Source organism: Auxenochlorella protothecoides (assembly GCF_000733215.1).
Source record: "Auxenochlorella protothecoides strain 0710 unplaced genomic scaffold scaffold86, whole genome shotgun sequence".
NCBI classification, from domain to species: domain Eukaryota; kingdom Viridiplantae; phylum Chlorophyta; class Trebouxiophyceae; order Chlorellales; family Chlorellaceae; genus Auxenochlorella; species Auxenochlorella protothecoides.
In genome coordinates, this window is record NW_011934467.1 from 20,976 (window position 1) to 39,413 (window position 18,438).

The following is an 18,438-nucleotide window of genomic DNA, read 5'->3' on the forward strand; positions in this document are numbered from 1 at the left end:
GTTTTTTTCGGGGGGGGGGGGGGGTAGCAAGGGGGAAAGGGGGTCGGGGCGGCAGGTCACCGGCCCTGCCCCGCCCTCCCCTCCATCCCGAGCGGAAGCCCATCTGCTGAAAGAAGTCCGCACACCAGCCTGCTGTCACCGCCATCCTGCCATCGCTCTCTGGCGCCCCTCCCCCGTACCCAGCCAGAAACATTCCTCCCCACTCGTGCACTCACCTCCCCCCACCCCACTCACCCAGGCTTCGTGGTGTGGGCGCTGGTGCTGCTGGTGCTGCTCGCATCGCTGCCGCGGGTGCGCAAGTCGCTGGCCACGCCCGTGGCGCTGGGAAACCGCACCTTCTTCGGGCGGCGGGGCGACAAGTCGGGGAGGAGCGAGTGAGGGGCTCGGATCCGGCGTCACCAAATCTCCGCACACCCGTGGCCTACCACAAGGGCCCCTCTCCACTCAGCCGAGCCTTGCCTCGGATGCTTTGTGCTATTCAATGTTTGCAACCAAGTCTTCACGGTGAATGGGAATGGCGAGGATTTGAGTGGCTGAGACCCTTTGCGTGGACTCGGGGCCGGAAGGGGCAAGCACGGCATCACACGTCGTATAGCTTGCGCCTCGTGGGAAGGGGGCGAATCAGCTTCGCGGCCGAGGTTCGCATCAGCGGTTGAGCAGAGCAACCGCTTGGTGTCCTCAGGGGTAAGTTGTTGACCTCGCAACGGTGCCAGACCAGCCTTGCAGCAAAAATGCCGCCCGCCGACAGCTGGGGTGCAGCATGCGCTCCCAGCACAGGCGAGCACGGTGCTCAGCGCCGCCGCTTGCGTGGGCGTGCCGCGGCGGCGGTCTCCTCGACGCGCTCCCCGGCATCACGCCGGGTCCCCCTGGGCTGCGTGGCGATCTCTACCGTCCCCAGCTGCGTCCCCAGCTGGTCGAGCTCGGCCGCCAGGGGCTCTTGGGCAGCTGCGTACTCGTCCTCGGCTGCACAATGTTGGGGTTGGGGGATTTATAAACGAGGGATCGGGGTGGGGCAAAGCCTCAGATGCTCTTCGTGAATCAATGCCGCCAGCACCCACCGGGCCCCATCCCGGCCTGGCGCCTCGGCGACGTGGCTTCCGACGCATCCCATCTCGCCCTTCCAGACTGCTCACCGGCACGCAGCGCGCCCCGACCCTCCTCAAACGCGTCCCGGGCGCGCTGGAGCTCCTGCCTGGCGGTCAGCCACCGCTCCAGCGCCGCCACTCGGCCGGCGGCCACGGCGACCGCCGCCTGCGCCTCCTGTGGTGTGGAGCGGGAAGATCGGCAAGCAGCCTTGGTGGCGAGCGTGAGGCATGCGCAGGCGAGTGTGCCCCTCAGCTCTGCCCTGCTTGCTCCAGGCAGGACGCAAGCCTAGTCCGTGAATCCTCGGAAACACCCCAACCGACCTGTCCGCCGCCCAGGCTGCCAAACCTCCACTCCGCCCGCTCCAGGGGGGGCACGTTGAACCCCGACCCCGACACGATCCCCCGCCCCGTGATGCGGCGGCAGTCCAGAGTCACGATGTCCGACACCCCGCCCCGCAGGCGCCGGACCACGAGCTCGCGGTACGCCGCCGCGCTCTCAAGGCTCTCGAACACCAGCGCCGGGCCGAAGAGGCCATGCAGGAGAGCGGCGCGCGTGCCCGGCGTGCAGGGGCGCACCAGGTTGAACAGGTAGCCCAGGCAGCCGGGAGGCCAGACGGGGATGATGCCGGCCTCGGCGGGGGCGCCCCGCGCTGCGGCCTTGGTGTGCGGCAGCGGCACGGGCAGGGGGGGGTCTGTGCCAGCCGACGCCGAGGCGACCAGCGCCCGCGCCAGCTCGCCTGCCGCGTGGAAGCCGGGAATATCACCCTGGGTGGGACCCCTGTGAATGGAGGGGGGTACGAGGGGGAGGGAGGGATGCAGGGTGGGACCAAAGAGGGCTTGCAGGAACAAGGAGGAATGTATTGCTGGGTGTCCCAGGTACAGGGTGTGAAGGAAGGTCTGGGTGGTGAGCCACCCCACCACCAGGCCTCGGCTGCCTGGGCACCCATCTGCACCACGCTCCACATCACCCTCCCCCACTCGGTCAATGGCAACAACAGAATGAGCAGGTCTTCACCCACGTGCCTGTACTGCGCGGTGTGCGACTGGGCCAGCATGTCTGGCACGGCGGGCGTGTCCGCCAGCGCGGCGACCAGCCGCGCGCGGGCCGCCATGTCGGTGACCACCACCACGTCCAGCAGCGAGCGAAACTGGGCGGAGGCGATGCGCGCCAGGGGCGCGTGCTCGATGGTGGCAGCCTCGGCCACCACGCCCACCAGGCCGGGGTCGCCTGAGGAGAGGGAGGGGGGTGGGGGCGAGGTTTATCGCGTATTTCTGCGCAGCACCCCAGTTGTGGGCGAGGGGGCAGAGTGCAGGGCAGCAGGGCTGGGCCAGGGTGTGGGTTCGAGGAGCCATCATCTCGATTCAATCCCATACACCCCAGCGACGGCATCATCGCACCTGAGGCAAGCAGGCGCCGAATGGACGCCGCCATGGGTTGCTTGGCAGGGCCGAAGCGAGCCTGTCTGGGCTGCGACCCCGACAACACTGGGGGGATAGAAGGGGGGGGTTGGACGCTGAGTTCCCCTGGCTGAATCAAGAGTGACTGCATCTACAGCTCGAGGCAGGCTGGCTGTCGTGATGTTCGACACTCCTTCCAGCAGCGCAGGCAAACTGACTCGCCAAACAGCAAGTCGGTAGCAGGTGCTACCCAGCCCCCGACCACGCCAGGTCCCACCTGCAGCTTGGTTCTCGGCATGCGCCTGTCGAGCAGCCTCCAGGGCCGCCTCCCCGGCCGCCAGGCTGTCCAGGGCCAGGCCCTGCAGCGTCTCCTGCCGCTGCGCCAGCACCGCCTCTGCCTCCTCCAGCAGGCCCTGGCGGGCTCTGGCGGCCTGCTTTTGAGGGGTAGTCGAGGGGAGTTTGTGGTGCGTGGCGGTCTTGAGCCCTTGCTAGGTTGTGCGCCGTGTTGATTGTATGAAGAGTACCCCGATAGCCTTGCTTTCTGACAACCTCAACCCCTCTGACCTCTCGTGCAGCATCCAGCTTGCGGCGGTGGGCGTCCTGCCTCTCCAGCACTGCCTCCCGCCTGGCATTCAGCTCGGCGAGCGCACTGGCCCTGCGTGTATGGAGGGAGGGGGCAGGGTGATGCTGGCGATGATGGTCTTGCCGGGGCTACCAATGTCACCGGCCGCGAGGTCGACATGTTCCAGACCTCGGTGCACATCAGCCACACACAGGAGCAGGCACCCCACAAGGACAGCCTCAAGCACCGTGCACCCACTTGGCAGCGTGGTCGGTGAAGAGGAGGGGGATGGACCAGGCCGTCACCCACTGGTCGGAGGGTGGGTCCCCATCCGACCCCGGGGGCAGCTCTAGGCCCTGGGCCTGCGCCACCAGCTCCAGGGCGAGAGCGGCGGCGCCCCCGCCGCCAGACCCTGTTCCGGGGTGGAGGAGTAGGCACGGGATGAGGCCACCCGGGGAACAAACCCTTGGATGCTCCTACTCCTCGGCTTCCCCCCATCAACACACCCAGGAGTCTCTCCCGTATCACAAGCATTTGACGCATCTGGCTCCCCACGCTCCCACACCTGACCCCTCCTCGATGCTCAGGTCACCCAGCGCCGCTCGCCCAGCCGCGTCGGTCTCGGTCTCGCAGGCTCCCAGGGCCCCCAGCGACGAGGTGAGGCTGGGCAGGGCCGCGCCCTCCGGTGGTTCCCCCGCGTCACCGCCCCTCCCGTCGGCACCCCAGCGCAGTGCAAAGCGCACAGGGACGCCGGCGGTCGGCACTGAATTCCCCGCCTCGTCCAGCAGCTGGACTGCAGCGCTGCGTAGCAGCATCCGCTGTCGGGTGGACTGTGTGGAGCGGGGAGGTGGGTTTGGGGAGGTCAGGGAAGAGCGGCGATGATGGCTGATGTGTACAAGGGCACCCAGTGGATCACTGCAATCTGCAGCGTCATCCAGCCCTGCCTCACAACCTCCGCCTCCTTGTATATGCCCTCCCATCCCTGCGCCCTGCTCACCCCTGCTTGGGCCCGTCACCGCGTTTTCCCCGGTCCCTAACCGTACCGCAAACCCTCCAGCCACCAGCCCACTCACGGTCCCGTTGGTGGCGGTGAGCAGGTCTGGCAGGCTGGCGGCCTCCACGTCCAGGCCGGCAAGGGCCCCGGGGTCAACCAGGAGGCAGCAGGAGGGGCTGCGCAGCTCGCTGGCCTCCCGCGACAGGCCTGGGAGCGGTGATTTATGTTTGGGGAGGGGGGGGATGGTGATTGTGGAAAGTGCGGCAGGCGAGGCTATGCGTGCCTGGGTCCAGGATTGTCGCGATTACATGCATGCGCCCATGCCGATGTCCCTCCCAGTGTGCTTGCTGTCATCCAGGAGACCTGTCAGCTGCATCCGTGCTGTGCTTCGTCTGAGCCGCTGGCAGGAGGAGTGCCGGAATTGCCCATTGCAGTCCCACATCTCCCCCCAAACCACACCCACACCCACAAATCCGACTCACCGTCAAGCAACTCAGGCCGCGTCTCGACGTACTCGGCCGCCAGCGTCCACTCTCCCGCGGCCACCAGGCCCTCCAGCAGGAAGGCCATGAGTCCAGGATCCGCCTGGTCCGCGCACGGCCCCACGCGCTGCGGGCGGGCGGCGCCCGGGCCACTCACGCGCAGGCACAGCCCCGCAGCGGCGGCGGCGGCGGGCAGCGGCTCGCCGTCCTCGGTGGTCACCCGCACCGCGACGGCAACTGCCGCAGCCCCCCAGGCAACGCGCGGCGGCGCGGCGCCCGTGGTCGAAACGGTCTCCCCACCGACAGCCGCGACCTCCAGGCTGGCAACCAGGTTCCTCGGGCGCATGACCAGCTCCAGCGTGGCGTCCTCCAGCGCCACGCGGCGCGAGGAGGAAACCGCGCGCAGCGTGTAGCTCCCCGGCACGTCGGCGCGCAGCGCCACCTCGGCAAAGGCGGCCGCGCCGGCCTTTGCGCGGGCCTTGTTCCCGCCCCGCGCCGAGACCGAGGCCGCGCGGCCGCCGCCGTCGGAGGCCAGCGCGCTGCCGGCTAGGGACACGTCCAGGGTGGCGCCTGAGGTCCAGACCGCGGGGTTACCGGCGCGGTCGGCCACCGAGACGCGCAGACTGGGCAAGACAGCGGCCAGGCCGCAGTGGAGGGGGCCTGGCGTAGAGAATACCAGTCGAGCTGGTGGGCCTGGAGGTGTGGTGGTGAGGGATGAGGGTTAGGGTGTGGGTCAGGCGCTGGGAGGCAGACTGCTGTTCGTTTGGGGAGGGATGAGGACAGGGGCATCGAGCTGGCAGGAGACGTGAGGATGGGCAGCTCCCCACAGGGTTTATTCCTCCACAATCTGCAATCCACCAGGGCTTCTGCATTGACCAGCCCGAGCACCGCCGTACAGCACACTGGGCGTGCTGCTTGAGCCCCTAGCCCTGTCCTACCGCCCACCACGCAGACATCGCTTGGAATGCTTGTGAACTGCAATCAACCATCCCCCAGCCTTCTTCCCAGCCCCCCACAAAACATAATTAGACCCACCTGCTGCGAGCTGGAGGGTGAGGGAATCAGGCGCCATGTCGGCGCCGGCACCCTCCTCGCCGGACCGAACGGTCAGGCGCACCGTCCCCGGTGCGCCCAGCAGCGACATCTTGACCGAGTACACCGGAGCCACTCCCTGTCGAGGATGGTGGAGAGGGGAATTAAGAGTGGGTGTGTGCCTTGGGGGACCACTGTATTTGGCATGCCTGGAGCCCGAAACTAGGGTCTGCCCACAATCCCCCTTGCCTGACGAGCTTGAAAGAGTCCCAACCCACCCCCCTCACGCTCATATTTCCACCTGGGTGGCAGTCATCCAGCCACACTCCCAGGACGCGGGGTCAAAGCCCAGGTGCCCCTCAGCCTCCGGCTCCAGCACGGGGGTGGGCAGCGGCGCGCCCTCCCCCCTCGCACACCTGGTGGTTTTGGGAACGGCGGAGGAGGATGGATTGGGGAGCCTGGGGTCGGGCGCGCCGGCGGTCGATGGGCGGGCCACCTCCAGGCCATCTCTTGACGTCCCAGCAGAAGCATCCGCCTCTTTTCACAGTGCTGGGGCCCCACAAACATGCTGGCCTCCCCCCCAACCAACCCCACTCACCGGTTGTTGTGGGCGTCCAGAGCCTCGATCTCCAGGGCGAAAGGCTGGCCACAGCGCACCGCGCCGACGCCCTCTCCACCCTCCTGGGACGCCTCGCCCGCCTCGCCCTCCACCAGGCTCAGGGCCCAGGCCTTGGGCGGCCCCGGCACCACCCCCAGGAACAACCCCACCTCCAGGAGCAGCGTGCCGTCGTCGGACGCAAAGCGCACCCACTCCGTCGAAGCCGTCGTCGCGTCCTGGGCGCCGGCGGCGTTCAGATCGCCAGCCGCGTCGAGGACACTCGCTTCGCCCAGAGCTGTGGCAGTCTCCGGCACAGGCAGAGTGGGCAGGCGCACCGCCTCCCCTTTCCAGGCCAGGCGCTTGCTGCCGCGGTGCCAGGACACGGTTACACGTCCCGCCACCGACCGCTCCACCCGCCCGCCGCCGCCGTCCAGCAGCGCCAGGCGCAGGCCGGGGAGGGAGGAGCCGGCGGGCAGGCCCGGCAGCAGCAGGAGGTCGGGGCCGGTGCCGCGCGGATCGGGCCGCCGCTGTAATGCTTCGCCATGGAGCTCCAGAGCCAGCGAGGCCGGGGCGAGGCTGTGGTGCACGACCACGGGGCAGCCCAGGGCCGGCGCCTCGGCATCGTGACCCGCCCGGCAGCGTACCAGGGCGGCCTCTAGGGTGGGGGTGGCGGCCGAGGCCTCCAGCCGCAGCTCCAGCTCCTGAGCCTGGCCGGCCGTGCCCGGCGCACAGGTCAGCGCCACGTCTGCATTGGGAGTTGGAAGTGTGATTCTCGTCGACAGACCTGTTTCTGCGGGTGTACGGACGTCACTCTGTGGTAACGCGAGCCCGATATGCACCCTGCCATTTGCGTCCCCCTCGATTCTCCCCGAAATCCCGCATCAAACCTGCGATGGTCGCCGCGCCGTCGTCATCCAGTGGGAAGACGGCTGCCGCCGCCGGCGCATCGCTGCAGCAGGGCCCCGCCAGCCTCACCGCGGCTTCCAGGCCGGGCAGCGCGGGCGACCGGTTGCCCCAGGCGTCCCAGGCCTGGACCTCAAAGCCGGGCAGGGTCGCCCCCGCGGTCACCTCCAGCCCCGCGCCCTCGCCCAGCCCCTCCCAAGGGTGGGGCGGCAGCAGGCTCAGGGTGATGGGAGGGCCGCTGCGCAGGCGCAGGGGGAGCCTGGCGGTCAGGCCCGGCGCTCCTCCACTCGCCACACAGACCTCCAGCACGCCATCCAGCGTGCGCAGCAAGGCGCCGGCGCCCTGGCCGCCCTGCACGGGCGCGTCGGGGCTGCCGGGCGCCTGGGCCTCCAGCAGGCCCGACTGCCGTGGCACGGCCACCAGGTCGACGATGCGCAGGGGGGCCTGGTCCCTGCTGCAGCTCGACTCCAGCTCCACCGGCAGCTCTGCCTCCCCGTCCCCCGCCAGGAGTCGCAGCGCCGGCTGGGGCAGGGCGTGATCGTCCCCGGGGCCAGGTGCCAGCGTGTTGCCGTGCTGGTCGGCCAGCAGGACGGTGATGGGTGGCAGCGCCTCTCCTGTGAAGTTTGGGGGGTGGTCAGGGAGAGGATCGCGTTAGGATGCGAGGGAACGGGTGCCCCCAGCTGCATTGCTGCCCTGGAGTCCGGGCGGCGCGTGGAGGTGCAGTAGCTCAGGCATCGCGAGCCTGAGAAGACCCTGCAGCTCACCAAAGGTGAGGGGACGCAGGGCCGCAGCAGCCACTCCCTCGCCCCCCAGACACAGCTGCGTGGGGGCCCCTGGGCTGACAGCCACATGGATCTGCAGGACGGGGGGTCCCTGTGTGGGGGGAGTGCGGGTGGCACTGTGAGGCAGGCGGTGTGCAGCGTGGGGAATGATGCATGGGGCGCAGGACACAGATCCCACTTGCCGCAGATGCAAACCTCGCCACGACCGATCCCAAGTCACCGCACACCTGTGGGCCCCCCGGGGCGCAGGGCGAGACGGTGTACTCCAGCACGTACTGCCCCGCCAAGGTCAGCCCGTTGGCCAGGCGCGAGAAGTAGTAGGCGTCCTTCACGGGGCTGTGGTTTTCAACCTGCAGCACCAGCTCCCGGTCCTGGGTGGCGGGCACGGCGACGACCTCGGCGACCTCCGCCTCGTTGACGACCGGCGGCCGATTCTCGTCGGCCTCTTGAAGAGGCCCGGCCCCACGCCGGCGCCGCCAGCGCATGCCGCCCGCCTCGCGCTGGGCAGGGCCGAGGGGCGGGGGCGAGGCGGGGGCCTGGGCGGGCGTGGCGGACTTCGCCAGCCTCCAGAGCGTCTGCGTGACCTTCAGCGTCTGGCGGCTGCCGCCCAGGAGCACGCGCGTGAGTCGCTGGCCGGACCCTGACACCACCAGGACCTGGGTGTCGGGCAGTGTGTCCCCCGCCACGCAGCGCAGGCCCCCTCTCGCCGCCAGTTTCAGCGGTTCCAGCCTCAGGCAGGCAGGGACCTGGGGACATGGTTTGTGGAGGCATCGGTGGGGCCGGGGGCCTGGGCCTCATGAGTCACTGCAACAGAAAGGTCGCCGCTCCCATACCTGGACCACCAGGCTACACCACCACACAGCACTTGGGAGCGAATCCGTGCCCCGTACCCCAGCATCGCAGTGGCAACCTGAGCCAGGTTTCTATTGTTGGTTCAGATCTCTGTCCCCTCACCCAAACCCCCATGAAACAAGCGCTCTCGACTGACCTTGCCCAGCTCTCGCTGCGCGTGCTCCACCTGCTCCCCCTCCGGCACCGTCTCCCAGCGCAGACGTCTCAAAGGAAATCCGCGCAGGCAGCCCGCGCCAAAGACGTCCGCCGGCAGCAGCTCCACGTGGGCCCTCCCTCCCGCGTGGCAGCCGGGCGCGGCGCCGGGGGCGGGCACGGTGAAGCAGGCCAGCCGGCCGAGGTGGGCGGGGCGGGTGTCCAGGCGCACGACGTCGCCGGCGCGGAGGCTGCGCCCACCGCCGTCGTCCACGCGGAGGAAGGCGGTGCAGGCCTCGCCCAGCTCCTCGCGCATGTGGGCCTGCAGCCTGGTGTCTGCGGGGTCCAGGAAGCGCAGCACCTTGTCCAGGCGCGCGTGGCAGGCGGCCAGCCACTCGCGCGCCCGCCGGCCCAGGGAACGGTCCCCGGGCACGGCCCGGAGCAGCAGGGCGCGCAGGTCGTCGCGCAGGAGGAGCTTGTTGCGGGTGACCTGGAAGGCGGGGCCCAGGAAGAGGGAGCCGCGTAGCCGGAGGAAGGCCTGGTCGGGCAGGACGTCCTGTTGGGTTGTGGGAGGACCGGAGTTGTGGGAAATTGGGGACTCGAAACGGAGGCGGTCTGTGCCGGGCAGTGTACGCCAGATATACACATCAGTCTTGAAGAGCGGAACACAACATATCACGCCAGGGTCCAGCCGCGGGAGCAGCTGAGTGGCGGCATGCCTTCTGGCCCACACCCACAACCCCCAAGCCACCTTGGCGGCTGCGTTGCGTTTCGTGCGCAGCGCCTCGAGAAAGGGCAGCGTGTCCACTTTCGCCCCCGGGATCAGCCGGCCCTGCCAGAAGACCTCAAAGATGGGGGGCGCCATCCAGGGGCCTGAGGGTTTGTTTCAGCAGAGGGAGGGGGGGCTGATGCAGGGAAGGCCTGCATCAAGCCATGGTGCATGCGTTTCCTTGCGTCCAGTTGGGCCCCCCAAGCACGGTATCCAAACCCCTCCCCCCCTCCAGTTCACCGTCGGTGTCATCGTCAGACGCCCCCACTTCCAGGTCAGCCTGCAACGCCAAGGAACCCGCCGCAGCCATGGGCGCCAGGGACTGTGACACGGCGAGGTGGGGGTGGACCAGGGAGAGACTCTGGGCAGGATGTGGAAGATACACCTCGAATCCGACCATGCCCTCGTCCAGCCATGTGCTGCCTTGTCACAGACCACCACAGCCCATATCCATGTTCAAACCTCACCTGGGTGGGAGCCTGCGAGGGATTGACGCCGTACTGCTGCGTCATGCCTGGCCCAGCATCCGGGCGGGGGCCAGCGGAGGGGCCCTCCAGCGGGACGGTCTCTGCCCCATCCTGGAAGGGGAAGTAGTACAGCACGCCCCAGACAATGCCCTGGAGGGTTGGGAGAGGTGACTCAATGGGGTCTCCAACTCGTCTGTGGAAGGATGAAGGTGCTGGACCCCCCCCCTGCACCCTCGCTCGTGATGATGCACCTGCTCCGTATTCAGCTCACCCACCCTATCTGGGACGTGGAGACTGAAACCCAGCTCTGCCTGCTGACCGCGCAGCATCCTACTCTCCAGATCGTCGTCAACCTAGCATGTGATTTGGTGTTGAGAGGAAAGGGACAGGTTGGTAAGTTGCTCTAGGAGTTGTGGCACCACTTGCATGGCGCATCTGTGCAAATAGCGTAGACCATGGCGTTGTAACAAACATGCACCCGCCTCCCTCGCTGAGTCCTTTTCGACCACTCGACCACACACACCTCGTGAAGACTCCGATGCCAGAGGATGCGGTCCCCTATTATACACTGGATACTGATGGTGGGACAGGCTGGGGCGGGGGAGGGTCGGCCAGAGGAACCTGGTCCCCGGTTGCCGCCCTCTCCATGTATGTAGAAGTGGTAGAGGTGTGCCAGCTCCTGCGCCGTGTTGTTGATGGAAGGTGGGATGCAGGAGAGATCAACGAGTGATGGAACCCATGGAGATGGTCAAGCTTGACCTCTGCTTCCTCACACCAGAGGCACAGCATGTGGGGGAACCCCTGAGACCCGCTCCGTGCGCCTCCACTTCTCCTCCCCACACATGTCCATGCCAGACCACTGCTCCCTTCCCCCTCTCATCTTCAAGCCCACCCTGCATATGCGCGAGTCGGCGCCCTCCTCCAGCATCTGGTGCAGGACCTCCGGCTTCAGGCCGCCCAGCAGGACGCGCGTGAAGCCGCTGGCCTCGGAGCCTGTCGCCTCCTCACCCACCCACTGCTGGGTGATGGGGAAGGCCTGTTCCCATGGCGCCTGGGTCAGGGCATCGCCAGGCCTGCGGTGGATCATCACCGTCTCGTACACGGCCTGGTGAGCAGATGGGTGAATGAGAGGGAGCTGAGGACTTGGTTCCTAGTAGGCAAAACTCTTTGCGGCTGCCAGATGCTCGAATAGGCCAGCATCGCCAAAAACACCTGCGCTGGCCCCCCGCCAAGGGATGCACATGGGCTTCATTCCCAGCGGTCCAGTTGGCATCATCAAAAGCACCTGGCCCAGTCGGTAGCGCTGCTCCAGCTCCCCCGCGCTGAGCTGGAGCTCGTGGACGTAGGGCTCGCCCACGCGCCGCGTGACCATCTTGACACTGGAGCCGATGAAGAACGCTGCGTTCTTCGAGCCCACCTGTTGGTTTTGTTTAGAGAGGCCAAGACGCTATGAGTTTTAGTCACAAGAGCGGGAATGCCACCCTTCAAGGCATAATACAAGACAACCAAACCCAATCCATTTGCATCCAACTCACTCCAAAGTAGGAGATGTTGCTGTTCAGATACTTGGTTGGGGATGCGCTGATGGAAGGCTGGCTCAGCTGGCCCCGCTCCTCCATCGAGTAGTTCATCACAGCCTGCACTTGGGGAAGAAGGCGTTGGGGCAAGGGACTGCGGCTGTGTGCATGATCCTTTGTTAAGTAGCCCCGCTTCACCTTGCGCATTGACGATGCAAAACATTGCATTATCATGTGAAGTAACCCATTCGATCGCCTGCGCACCCAGTCATTGAGATCGCGCTTGGTCATGCCGCAGCCTGTGTCCTGGATGCACACCAGACCCTTGGCGCTGCTCAGAGAGGAGCTGTTCAGCACAAAGGAGATGGTGATGTTCCTCGGCTCCGAGGCTCTGGACGTGGCCCTCAGGGAGTTGTCCACGAACTCTGCCAAGGCATACACAAAGGGGTGCTTGCCCTGTGCGTGGTGGGAGGTGGGAGAGCTGTGGACGACAGAGGACTCCACATTGGGCCAGCATTACAGCAACCCCTTGATGCACTGTGTCAGAGTTGCTGGGTCTGAGCGTCAATGAGCATGGAAAAGAAAGTAAGTACGCCTGCATCCAGAGCCACTCCACTCACCTGCGCGGCAAAGTACTCGTAATCCCCAGCCATGGTGAGGGTCTTGGGGTGGGGCTGAAAGCTCACGGTCTCCTGACCTGGTGCGGCCAGGGCCCCAGAGTGGCCCATCACGTGCAGGATCGTGTCAGCTGGCACAGCCCGCAAGTCAACGTCGGATTCCAGCGGTCGGGTGAAGTCTGTCAGATGGAACTCCTGCATTGCAAGGTTTTTGCAGGGGTGAAGCAGGAAAGATTGCTGTTGTGCAGTAAGTATCCTCGGCGTGTAGCAAGAGAGTATAAATTACTGTCTCCCCCAATCATCCTCGAACGTGCTCCTCAAAGTAGCCGGAATAACACCTGATTGCCTAGCCTGAAATGCTGAGAGACTCTTGCCACGAGTTCTGGCAAGGCTGGAGCTGGAAGAAGCACTTCAAGCGCTGGTAATGTGCCATGAACTATCTGTATGCTGCTAGATTCTATCATTTCAACCCGAGCCTCGGGCACTGGTGGCCACTTCGGACGGAAGGATCACTTGGGACGAGAGCAACACGCCATCGCCCAGCTAGCCGTTGGAAGTGGGAAGTTTTGGAGTTCTGTCGGCCTATTATTCTCACTTTTGCACTTGCTGGAGTTAGCTCTCTGTTCAGGTCCCCGGACAGCTTGGGGTGTTTGCGTGCATCCATGCTGCGGGTGCTGAGACATGCCGACACCAGCTCGGCCACCTCCGCAACATGGGACAAGTGATCTGTGCGAGCAGATGGACCGCGCCGACAAGCGGTATCCAACAGATGGACGAATTAACATAATGCAAGGTGTCTTCTTGGGTCATAGGATATCAGTCAGATCGATCAGTCCCTGCAACAGGCTGAGGTTTTCTTCACCCCTCATCTCTCGAGCCCGGGGCGCCCGGGTGACCATGTCTCAAGCAGGGCACCTCGCTTTGGTGACCGGAGGCACCGGGTTTGTGGCCGGAGAGCTGGTGAAACAGCTACTGGAAAAGGGTTACCAGGTGCGCACCACAGTCCGACCTGGCACGGATGTCTCTCGCCTGCAACCCCTCAAGCTGCTGGCCCAGGCACTCCCAGGTGCGACTTCTTGAGTTGGGATAAATTCCAGCATTGCCTCAAGGGCTCTCTGTACCTCTCATTGCTGCGGTCAAGACGGAGCCTACTGAGCTACAAGACCACTTTGAAGGGCCCTGGACTTCTACAATCTGATTGAAGCATCGCCCCGCACTGCACCCCCACCATGTTCCTCCTGCGTGGGTCTCCGCCCCTTCAACCCCTTCACACAGCCCACACATAGGAAGCCTGGAGATTGTTGAGGCAGACCTACTGGCAGAGCAGGCCTTCCACCAGGCCGTGGCTGGGGCGGAGGTGGTCTTCCACGTCGCCTCACCCTTTTTCATCGAGGCCGACGACCCGCAGGCGGCCCTGGTGGAGCCGGCACTGCGCGGCACCGCCTCCCTCTTCGCGGCTGTCGCCGCCCAGGGCAAGGGTGCGGTGCGCCGGGTGGTCCTCACCAGCTCCTGCGCTGCGGTGAAGGGCATGCACCCTGCCCCGCCCAAGGATGGGCGTCGCTACACGGAGGCCGACTGGAACACGACCTCCACCGTGGAGGGCGGCCAGGCCTACTGGGTGGGGAAGGTGAGGCAACAGAATACGTGGGTGTGTAGGGGAAAGGGAGATGGGGTCCAGCTGGCTGACTGAAGTTCTTGAGGGTTTTCATGTGGACGAGGGAGGAGCACTGCCAATCAAAACCAGGGTGCAGGGAAGATGGGGGGTGTGGATGGCTGTCAGCATCTCTAGAGCCCATCTCCCCCCTCTCTCATCCTCAAACAACAATGAATGTAAACAGACAAAAGCAGAGGAGCTGGCCTGGGAGCAGGCAAAGCAGCACGGCATCGACCTTGTCACAATCCTCCCCGAGTTCATTCTGGGGCCTGTCCTGTCGCCCCACGCACGCGGCACCTCCGTGGGGGCGCTCCAGGGCTGGCTGCACGGCGCCTCCGCCCCCGGAACCTTCACCTTTGCGGACGTCCGGGCGGTGGCCCGGGCCCACGTCCGCGCGGCCGAGGTGCCGCGCGCGGGCGGGCGCCGCTTCATCGTCGCGGCCCGCCAGGCGACCACCGGGCGCCAGATCTCCGCCATCCTCAGGGTGCGAGACGATGCGTGCAGGCGTGTCAGCTGATCTCAGCGCCAAGCGCGACCGTCCCCCAACCCTCCCTTCTCTCCAAGCCCTCCACAGGAGCACTTCCCGCACCTGCCAATCAAGGACGGGGAGGACGGCGAGCCGCCTGAGTTTGGCGTGGACGCCAGCGCGGCAGCCGAGTTGCTCAGCGTGCACAGCGTGCCGGTGGAGGAGACCCTCGTGGACATGGCCCGCACGCTCCTCGCCTTTGGGCTATGAGGGATGGTCTTCGCAGTGCTTTCTGGGGACCTCTGGCAGCCCCGGCCGTTGGGTGGGTGCACACAACCCGCGTATGCCCCGTCATCGACCCGCTCTTCCTCTATCGGCTCCATTACATTGGTGCCCAGAGATGGCCCCTTCCCTTTGTCATCAAGCAATGAATGTCTGTAAAAGTCAGATGAAAGTTCCCTCGAAGCCCTTCCTCCTGAGCCTCCCCATCGATTAGTACTGCTGGCGCAGGGGGGTCTCGATCTCGAGCGCAGCCTGGGGTGTGGGATTCGCCAGCGAGGCCAGGTCGTCCAGGAATTGCACCGGCGTCTCGATACCGGTGCTGCCCAGAAAAACGTCACGGTTCAGCTTCTTGGACAGGCGGTGCACCGCCCGCACCTCCGAGTAGGTGGTGCCGCCCACCACGAAGACGAAGATGCGGCGGTTGGGGCCGCCGCCAATCCCGCTCTGTGTTGGGGGAGCGATGGGGCGTGTTCAGCGAGATGGAGCACGAGGCTCAGAGGGTTGACCAACTGCCGCCAGAGCAGAGTATTGCATGCCCTTGAGCTCGAGATGATGTCACTCCAGCTCGCGAGTTCAGCATGCACACGCCGCACAGTCGTGTCAGGTACCACTGCCCGAACCCGCCACAAAGAAGGGATACTACCAACACCCACCTGGACGCTCATGTTGCCGCTTTCGGTGCGGTCCAGGTTGCCGGAGGGCTTGCTGCGCGCCCAGTTGCCCGTCGTGCGCAGCGTGCGCGCCGAAGCGACGCCGCCCATCATCGATTTGGGCGTGGCCTCGGCCGAGGAGGGCGCGCGGCTCGACCCGGGCGAGCTGGGGGGCTGCACCCAGGGGTACTCGTCGGTCGACAGGCGGTTGGCGGCTGGGCGGCAGGGGTGGAGGGAGTGGGGTGGTGGGGGCGAGGATGGGAGTGCCAGACTGGGCACATTCGAGGTCCCGCTGTTCCCAAGCAGCCTGCTTCCATCAGTAGAGTGAGCTACACCCCGCATTTTCTCTCACCCGCATCCTCCACCAGCTCGTGGAGGAGGGGGACGAAGCGGGACAGCGCGTACTGCTGGTCATCCTCGCTGCCCTCCCGGTCCTGCAAGGATGGAGACGGGGGAGTAGGGTGTCGATTCCATGCTATGAGACACGCCGAGACGGTCAGCCTGTCGTCAGGACCCTCCCGTGATGGCTCAGGCTAGCAGCAAAATCCTCAGCTCCCCATCCTCACAGTTCCCCCTCCCAGCCCCAGGGATCCGGCTTCAGAGCCTCTGTAGAGCACCTCAACCCACATGCCCTCCATCGCACACCTTGCGAATGGCACGGTGGCGCTTGCGCCCGAAGCCGAGGGACACCATGCCCTTGGAGCGCTTGTACACCGGCACGCCCAGGTACTCCAGATTGGTCACCACCGCCAGGTCAGCGGGGCGTAGGCCCGCCACCTTCTGCCACTGCTGCTCCCGCACTGGGTCCATCTTCTCGAGGTGCGTGGCGGAGTAGCACATGAGCAGGCGCACCTGTGTTGGCGTTACATCGGAGTGGGGTGAGGACGGGCCACGTGAGGTGCTGTGCGGGCGCATGGGTGTTGGCGACGGGGGATGCAACTAGCTGACACCGACCGGCCCTGCCCTGGTGCTCGACCGCTGTAGCATGTCGCACAGAGTCCCCCCCCACCAGGTCGGTCCTGGCGGGGAGACGATCACCTCGTGTCCTCTCAGAATCCCCACCGACCTTCTCGGCGGGGGGAATGCTGCCGCTCTGGGACAGCAAGGCGATGACCTCCTTGGAGGTGGCGTCGCCGTACACCAGATCCTGTTCCAGCTTTCCAAACTCCGTCAGGCGGCTGGCGTCCACGCTGGCAGTGAGGCGCGTGGCCAGCTCCACATGCGCCCCCAGTTTGGACAGCTGCTCCCTGGGTGGCAGGTTCGTGTGAGAGAAAGGGTTTGATGTGAGGGAAGGGAGGCAGTACAGGGGCCCAGGGTGGCCCACAGCAGGGGAGGCAAGGAGAATGGGGAGAGTTGGGACCTTCCCCAGGGAGTCCTCGCCAGAGCAACACACACCCCATAGTGACACCACACGCGTAGTACCTGTACTGCGGCAGGGCGCGCACGAGGCGGCCCATGCTCTTCAAGTCGGCGCCGCCCTCGCCCTTGAAGCTGGCGGCCTGCAGTGTGATGGGGGAGTTGTGGGGAGGGAGGGCAGGTTGCTGGTGTTATAACGTATGCGATCCAGTGCATGACCTCACCTCTTGGTATGCACGGGTCCCTGCAGCATGCATGCTCTGCTCTGGTGAGGCTTCAGCACCCATACATGCACAAGCACTGCCTCCGAGGGTCCCTCGGTCCATTTCACCCCAGACTGAACAAATCGCGCACCTTGTTCTTCTGGCGAAACTCGTCCAGGAGCTGGGAGATGCGGGTGGTGGCCTCCGCAAAGTGGGTGAACCTGAGCTCCGAGAAGAGGGCGTCGCGGTCATCCAGCACATGCTCCTTGCGTTCTGTCTTTCCTGCAAGCAGTTGAGGAAGGGCGAGCGGGTGGTGAAGGCACGATGCTGCAGAGGGGCATGGACCAGGCAAACGGGAGCTCGCTTTCCTGCACTACTCCCCGCACGAAGCAATTGTGTTTGCCGTGCAGAGGATCGAGCATGAGTGTCCATCAATGTGGATGTCTCGTGGAGGCGTACCCACCCTGATCCTCCACCTCACTTCGTCCTGCGAGGTCTCAACCCAAAAGCCCAACAACTCCTGATATCCGCAGCATGAGGTATCACCTCACCCCCTCCCACCCCCCCCACCTCCTTGCGTCTCCGCCTCATAGGAGAAGACGTTGTTGGAGCCCAGGTCCGGTCCCAGCAGGTCGTGGGCCATGGCCTCGTAGGTCCACTCGTGGATGATGGGCGCCACGGGGTCAGCGCCGCGATCGGCGATTACCAGCTCACAGGTGTCGGCCTCAGGGACCAGTCCCGCGTGCTGCAGGATGAGTAGGCGCTCATGGAGCTCCAGCGCGACGCGCTGAGCGACCAGCAGCCGGATCTCCAGCCCCGGCGGGAAGTCGTCGCCGGGGGGGATGGCGGCGCGGAAGCGGATGGCTGGCATCTCCTTCAGGCTGGCGAACAGCGAGGCCAGGCGCGTGGCGGCCACCGAGATCTCGTAGGCGTAGGCGGGGGCCAGCTCCGCGCCGGCACCGAAGAAGGTGCGCAACGCGCCGTCCTGAGCGGTGCTGAAGGTGCGGCGGTTGAGCACCAGGTACTCCAGGTTCACCTCCTTGATGGTGCGCAGGCGGGCTAGCAGGCCTGGGCAGCCACGCAGTCGCTGGAGCAGCTCGGGAGGGAGGGGGGAGGAGAAAAAGAGGTAGGCGTCGCGGTACAGCGGCTTGCGCGAGGTGCCAAAGTCCTCGATGATCCGCGCCACAGCCTCTGGCGTGGGGGCCACGAAGTAGACGCCGCTGAGCGTGGTCAGCGGCTCGCGCTGCTTCAGCACGTCGTCCACCACTGCAGGCGGTGAGGGAGGGCGTTGGGGAGGTGGAGGGGGTTCGACGCTCGTGGGGATTGACATCTCCGAGTGCAGCCGGAGGACGAGCGTGCAACAGGCACCCTGACCCTGCAGGCGCAACCAGGGGCAAGGGGCGTGCCATGCCGAACCGAGCTGAGCCATGCACACGGGCACCAACCCCAAGAGAGCTGCACTCACGGGACACGCCGTAGTCCAGGAGGTCAGCGATGCCCGCGGCGGAGGAGAACACTCGGGTGGTGACCGGGTCGAGGAGCAGCACCGCCCACCGCTTCACGCCATCATTCCCGGTGGACCCCAGCATCTCGTCCTGGGGTAGATTTCGAAGGCAGTGGAGGGAGGATTACAGCGT

At 65.9% G+C, this 18,438-nt stretch overlaps 4 protein-coding genes across 4 annotated transcripts in view; 2 read left to right on the forward strand and 2 right to left on the reverse strand.

Annotated features, from left to right (window-relative positions):
* Positions 1 to 378, forward strand: part of F751_6301 (hypothetical protein) — a gene marked incomplete at both ends in the record, with an annotated part of 4,101 nt that extends 3,723 nt beyond the window's left edge. Inside the window, one exon of the mRNA XM_011403525.1 lies at positions 239 to 378. Coding sequence (XP_011401827.1) covers positions 239 to 378 — 140 coding nt within the window. The remainder of the gene's footprint in view (positions 1 to 238) is intronic.
* Positions 379 to 790: 412 nt separating this feature from the next.
* Positions 791 to 12,301, reverse strand: F751_6302 (Structural maintenance of chromosomes flexible hinge domain-containing protein 1; the record flags this gene model as incomplete). The annotated part of the gene is made up of 31 exons (XM_011403526.1): positions 791 to 963; positions 1,134 to 1,260; positions 1,407 to 1,863; positions 2,004 to 2,313; positions 2,484 to 2,570; positions 2,761 to 2,914; positions 3,048 to 3,138; positions 3,304 to 3,457; positions 3,611 to 3,875; positions 4,119 to 4,246; positions 4,522 to 4,624; positions 4,679 to 4,758; positions 4,822 to 5,214; positions 5,557 to 5,692; positions 5,855 to 5,969; positions 6,152 to 6,896; positions 7,039 to 7,668; positions 7,819 to 7,927; positions 8,064 to 8,330; positions 8,421 to 8,582; positions 8,825 to 9,376; positions 9,572 to 9,693; positions 9,809 to 9,911; positions 10,057 to 10,206; positions 10,332 to 10,409; positions 10,580 to 10,735; positions 10,949 to 11,161; positions 11,342 to 11,473; positions 11,592 to 11,693; positions 11,838 to 12,029; positions 12,194 to 12,301. The coding sequence occupies 31 exons, from the start codon at positions 12,299 to 12,301 to the stop codon at positions 791 to 793; spliced, it is 6,594 nt and encodes a 2,197-aa protein (XP_011401828.1).
* A 786-nt stretch (positions 12,302 to 13,087) lies between these two features.
* Positions 13,088 to 14,580, forward strand: F751_6303 (Bifunctional dihydroflavonol 4-reductase/flavanone 4-reductase; the record flags this gene model as incomplete). The annotated part of the gene is made up of 4 exons (XM_011403527.1): positions 13,088 to 13,256; positions 13,477 to 13,817; positions 14,029 to 14,145; positions 14,419 to 14,580. 4 exons carry the CDS (start codon positions 13,088 to 13,090, stop codon positions 14,578 to 14,580), a joined length of 789 nt encoding a protein of 262 aa, XP_011401829.1.
* Positions 14,581 to 14,802: 222 nt separating this feature from the next.
* On the reverse strand, positions 14,803 to 18,390 carry F751_6304 (Protein transport Sec1a; the record flags this gene model as incomplete). The annotated part of the gene is made up of 9 exons (XM_011403528.1): positions 14,803 to 15,036; positions 15,246 to 15,457; positions 15,595 to 15,676; positions 15,888 to 16,094; positions 16,309 to 16,489; positions 16,665 to 16,741; positions 16,953 to 17,083; positions 17,372 to 18,067; positions 18,267 to 18,390. The coding sequence occupies 9 exons, from the start codon at positions 18,388 to 18,390 to the stop codon at positions 14,803 to 14,805; spliced, it is 1,944 nt and encodes a 647-aa protein (XP_011401830.1).
* Between the last annotated feature and the right edge of the window lie 48 nt (positions 18,391 to 18,438).